At 38.2% G+C, this 6,228-nt stretch overlaps 1 protein-coding gene across 1 annotated transcript; it reads right to left on the bottom strand.

Moving 5' to 3' along the window:
• Nucleotides 1-2,203: 2,203 nt before the first annotated feature.
• On the bottom strand, nt 2,204-5,663 carry LOC141325534 (uncharacterized). Its single transcript, XM_073834287.1, has 3 exons — nt 5,147-5,663; nt 4,717-4,828; nt 2,204-3,181 (listed from the first exon to the last, which is right to left on the bottom strand). The coding sequence occupies exons 1-3, from the start codon at nt 5,224-5,226 to the stop codon at nt 2,948-2,950; spliced, it is 426 nt and encodes a 141-aa protein (XP_073690388.1). The 5' UTR covers nt 5,227-5,663; the 3' UTR covers nt 2,204-2,947.
• Between the last annotated feature and the right edge of the window lie 565 nt (nt 5,664-6,228).

The following is a 6,228-nucleotide window of genomic DNA, read 5'->3' on the forward strand; positions in this document are numbered from 1 at the left end:
TGCAGTGGTGCAGCCACATATTACAGAGCGCAACAGTGACTGCCCATTTTTTCCACTCATTTCTTGCATAAATAAACATTTAATTTAAAGCAAAAGAAAAAACTTATTTGAAAATCAGACAAGGTTTTTCCATAAGGACATTCCATGAAGCATTTCAAGATCAATCAAGTCAGAAATCACAGTACTATGCAACACTGTAATGTAAGTCATAGATTATAAAACCATATATTTAAGGTTTATAGCATAATATGCTATATTTAAGATGAGTACCGCCCTGCTGGAAAAAAAAAAAAAAAACAGCTAAAACCAGCCTAGGCTGGTTGGCTGGTCTTAACTGGTTTAAGCTGGAAGTAGCTGGTTTTAGTTGGCCAGGTTGGTTTTGGCTGGGAAAGTGGCCAAACCCCCTCTAAAACAAGCCTGCTGACCTGCCATGATCAGCTAAAAACCAGCCAACCAGCCTAGACTGGTTTTAGCTGTTTTTTTTTTAGCAGGTAGGAGACTCAGTTAAGCAATTCTCAATGCTTAAACTAGTGGACTTTCACTGCTGAGCGAAATAGAGCGCTCCAGTGATTACATACTTTGTAGGCCAATCTAGTTAGCACCTGTTGGGTTTATCTTGATAAAAAGTCAATAGGATTTTTCCATTGCCGAAAATAAACATTCAATCATTCAATTTATTGTCCACAATATAAACAACCAACATACGAAAAGATACCTATATACTAGGGCTGTGCAATTAATCGCAATCGCAAAAAAATCGCGATTTAAGCACATGCAATTTCTAAACCGCATAAGGCTGCAATTTTATCTATTAATTTATTTAGATTTTTATTCAGAAATACGTCCTTGTGCACATGATTTGAATATGTTAACCAATCAGAGCTCACTCCATGCACGACGAAGCTGAGCGGGAGAACCGAATAGGCGAGCAGGAGGAAAGAACGTAAAATATGGATGCAGGTCAAAATAAAAATAATTTGGTGCCAAAGAGAAATTCACCGTCAGTCGTTTGGGAGTGTTTTGGATTCATGAGAGAGGATTTTACTACAGTTTTGTTTATTAAACTTAATACTATGTTATTTCATTGTGAAATGTTTTGTTATGCACTTCTTGTGCACTGAATACATTTTGAATGCATGTATGTAGCTTGTTTGAAAAAGCAAAAACAGTTGCCAAAATCACAAATAAAATCGCAATCGCAATATTCATTCAAAAAATCGCAATATGATTATTTTGTCCATATTGCACAGCCCTACTATATACGGTGCTGCTTAAAAGTATATTTCTGCATAAATATGACCCAAAACATCTTCAGATTTTCATATAAGTCCTGAAAGTAGACAAAGAGAACCTAATCAAACAAGTGAGAGAAAAATTGTTTCTTTGTCATTTATTTATTGAGAAAAATTATCCAATGTTACATATCTGTGCATTGCAAAAGTATGTGAATCTTTGCTTTCAGTATCTGGTGTGACCCCCTTTTGCTGCAGTAACTGAAGGTAAAGGTTCTTGTAAATGCTCCCTGCTGAAAAAAAAACAGCTAAAACCAGCTGGTCTTGGCTGGTTTAATCTGGAAGTAGCTGGTCTCCCAGCCTGGCCAGGCTGGTGGTCTCCCAAGTGGCCAAAACCCCTTTAAAACCAGCCTGCTGACCAGCTAAAACCAGCCTGGTTGACCAGCTAAAACCAGCCTAGGCTGGTTTTAGCTGTTTGTTTGTTTGTTTTTTCAGCAGGGCTGATCAGTCCTGCACAATAACATGTAGGAGTTTTAGCACATTCCATGCTTGCATCCTTTCAATAAATATGAATGAGTCTTGAATTACCAATTTGAAATCTTGTATATAGGCCATTTTACAAAATTGGTTTAACCAAAAACACTTTCAAAAAAGCAATTGATTTCAGGATGATAAAACTGGAAGTGCATAAATGCTAATTCAATTTTTCAGGTTTTCACTGCTGCAGCACTCTTTTGAAGGCAATTTGCCATTTCCATGGTAACAGTGACTTCTCCAAATAGATCTCAGTTCAGGATTGTTGAAAGCGTAGGATTAAATTGAGAATTTGGTCATTAAAGAATTGAAATTGACATTTCTACAACTGCAGAACTCACTTAAGGTCTGACAGTCATGAACAGATTCTCAGGATTTTACCTGACAACAATATATCTGTAAAATAATCACACAAGTAACACAGATATTTGCTTAAGAACATCCATCTTTATTTAGAAATGTAGATGATCTGAATGTAAAATGTAATGTACATCTTTCCATACAAAAAGGTATAGTAAAATAAACAACAATCTTTAAAATGCAGAATTTGAACAGCACACAAGAAAACCTCCGCAGGGTCTCGAAGGCCTGATGCCTGGATGAGCAACCAGCTTCAGTGATGGTTGAAATGCGAGAGATTCTGCAGAACCTCTGAGCCGCTGTGTCAAGATTATAAAGAAAATTTAGCGCAGCGCAGTCTTTGATATTAAATCGACTGGCTTCTCTATGCATTTGTTACAGCACTGTAATGGAGTTCTCTAATCAGAGGAGCGTTGGAATAGTTTGGCATCTTTATGCCTCCCATCTAAATGTGCTCAGCTGAATTGCTATATGGTCCACATCAATATCTGATCAACATAAATTCCCAAGTGCAAATCCCTACTAAACTGTATCTTCGTTCTCAATACAGCTGTTCTCAGAAGAAAAATACACAGTGTGAAAGTCACAAAAGTTTGCATCATAGTCAAGCCGTTATTGCTTACAATGAACACTTTTGTGCTCTAGTTAGTTGAAGAGCTTACAGTACCAGGGCATGTTTTCCATCCAATGAAATATCAACATATAATGAGCTCTAGCAGAGAGAGATCTAGAAAGTAGAAGCAGGTTTGAATGAGGATGGAGATGAAGAAGTTTTACCCTGTCTTCTAGGGGTCGCTACGGGGTTATTCTGTCCCTGAAAGTCACCTGTGCTTGGAATGAGCTCGGCTTTGTAAGCTGTGGAAATGGGCTTCCCTCAGGACACGGTTGATCTGCTGGTAGGACAGCAGGTCCAAGGGGTCCGACTGCTTAGAGGCACTGTGGGGACTGCAGGGGCCGGGTCCGCTGTGGAGCCCGATAACGTCCACTCCACAATGGCTGCTGCTCCCTGCGGCGTTATCCGGACTGCTGATCCAACTGCTCTCACTACTGGAAGACTGCAAATGACCATAAGATTGGGTTAGCAAAATCGATCCTCACATTAGTGACGCAGCATCGGAAACAGAACAGGGACATGTCAAGCATTTGTTAAAGCTATGACACACTTGCAAGTCCAAATGTGTCTGGTTTGCTGTCTATGCTTTAGAAACTATATAAAAAAAAAAAAAACATGCAAGCGTTGAAGTTGAGTAGCAAATATGATAGCGTCAACAGAGCTCTCACAAAAGCTATAGAGAAGAATTTATTATATTATATTAGAAAGTCTAAAGCCTGGCTCACACTACAGGAGTTTTAGCCCGATTTTGCCCCGGTTTTCCCCTCCCGAGAATCGGAGCAAAAATCTTGTCAAGCACCTCGATCGGCCCCGATGTTCGGCGCAGATTATCTGGTAATGTGAGGCGTTCAAAGATCAGATCTTGCAACTCCCGATCTGCTAGCACACAGATCGGGGCTGCCCCGATTTATATCAAACATGTTTGATATTTAAGATTTAAAATCGGGATGATGACGGCTTTGTGCTTAAATCAGTAGGCTACTTTCACAACAGCCAATGCGCGACCGCAAAACAGCTGTCGTACGGGTCCGCTGGATAGTGGAGATGGAGGAAACTGCTTCTTGAGTTTTTGTAGTAACACTGTCTGTCTGTATATTGTGTCGAAAACGTACCACAAAGGTAAGGAGAAAGAGGAGCTCTGCTGAGGTGAAATCGTCTCAGTTTTGAATAGGGATGTGACGGTGGCAGATTTTTACTAAGTGTTTTACAATTTCCGCCGGTGTTAGTACACGATATTACTGCAGAAGAGTTAAGTTTTAAATAGGACAAATACCGAAACTCGTTGGTCATTTTTGAATGCGATGCTATTGGTCTAATAGGACTCAATGATCTATGCTAAGCTATGCTAATAGTGATATCGCCAGAACAGGAGAACGGCTGAATGGATTTCAAAACGGTAAAACTCAACTTAATACCTCGGGGAGAGTTGGAGAATGAGCCTATTTCCAAAAAGGTGGAGTGTTCCTTTAAGCCATACAAGTCTTAATACCCAGGGTTCCCTTTAATTATTAGCTTTTCCATGCAGTTCCTTTACAAACCCTGTCTGAAATACCATGTTACAGAGGAATACACAGAATTTCAGGTGCTACACGAAGCCAGAAAAAATCTTTTTAAAAAGTGTGTCCCAATTTGTGTACTTGTGCACTATCCTTTTTAGTATAAATAGTGTGATTTGTGTTTTCATGTAAAATTCCAAGAAGAAAAAGTGCATTTCAAATGCCCAGATGATGAACTTAAATTAATCAAAAAATAGACGCTTGTTTGTTAGGAAGCTTAATGCACTGAGCTATCAAATCAAAAGCTGGATGACAAAATAACATTATATAGTTCATACACTATACGGCTGAGTACATAGTGCATAGAATAAGTGTCATATAGGACACGCCTAAAGACTAAACCAGTTTACTTTTACCTCATCATGATTGGTTAAAGGGTGCAGTTAAATGATAAGAGGTGTAGTGATATGTTGTTTTCTACCTCAGACTCCCATGATTCTCTACCCGTCTCAGAGCTCTGGAGGGTTGAACTCAGTCGTTTGGCCTGAGGCATCTGAGCATCTTCGTCGTCCCCTTCAGCACGCTGACGTTTCCTTTACAACATCATTATATATGTTAAAGATTATCAACATAATACTAAAGCAGTATCATAACACTGACAGAGCTGATCACTTGCACATTAAGATCTTAATCATTGTGTTGTTATACATGTTGCATATTTCACACTGTATTATATATTCTTTGTATTTGCAGTGCACACATGATATTTAATTGCATATTACATTTTTCTAGAATCTAGCACATTTATTTTTGTTACAATCCGTCTGTGAACCAAAAACTGCGGTCTGGGATTAATAAAGTCATGTTGTATTATTTGAAAGAAACAATAAACCAACAATCTGTTGACCTACCTGTTTTCTGTTAGCATTTCCGTGAATCCCACAGCAGATAACAAAGGTCTTGACTGTTTGAGTGTTTTATTGAGCAGCATTCGCTCCTGGATCAGCTGTGTTGCTCTGATCAACAGCCTGCTGTGTCATGCTACACTGAACACATCAACACATCTCTGCTAACAGCATAACACGTTTAGACACGAAATATTAGCGTCCCTTTCCGACTGAAAGCGTTTTTGTGAATCGTTAACTACAAAATTAAAAGTAGGAAAACAAACGAAAATCGTATTTAATTAATTCTACAGTAATAAATGTGTCAAAGCCAAACTCCTCCGGCTAGTCTCTATCATAGCTGTGTGCTAACTGACACCTCACTAGCCGTAAACTCACGCGTTCTGTCCTACAAATGTAACGCTCTATCCTTCTTCCAAACGTATTTTAATGAATGTAGCAGATATAAGAACGTTCTCTGTAAATATAAGCCGGTTTTTCGTCTATTTGATGAGCCTGTGCGACACCAAACAAACCACCGCGGTTGCTGTTATTTACATGCTAGAGCGCATGCGCGGAACTCAGACTGTAAACACGAGGGCGGAGCGGGATTGGCTGATCATGTGACGACGTCACATCCGATGCCCACAAGCACTTTTGCTCATCCTGAGGTAATTTATTCCGTTCAGTTTATAGCAGGAAAATATATTTCTCTTTTATCTGGTTCTTCAGCCATGCAGTTATACTGTTATAAGGAATATTTTACAAACTTTGCGGTAGAGAATGTTGTACAGCGTGTGACATATTTGTATTTATTTTATTTTATTTTTTGCTGCTTTTTAATTCATTGAACATGCACATTAATAATATAAACAAATATGAACAGAAAAAAAAAACAATAATTTGCTAGGGGGAATAAGTAATATTACACAAAGACATGAAGAAATACACGCTTGTCTGATTTTTTAAATTGTATTATTTATTTATTTATTTATTTTTATTGATTCATCTTTTTTACTGAAAAATACATGTTTGTCTGTTTTTATTATTATTGATTCAACATAATGAATTATTTATTTTTTACAGAAAAAAATATTAATTTGCTAGGG

Source organism: Garra rufa, chromosome 1, assembly GCF_049309525.1.
Source record: "Garra rufa chromosome 1, GarRuf1.0, whole genome shotgun sequence".
NCBI classification, from domain to species: Eukaryota; Metazoa; Chordata; class Actinopteri; order Cypriniformes; family Cyprinidae; genus Garra; species Garra rufa.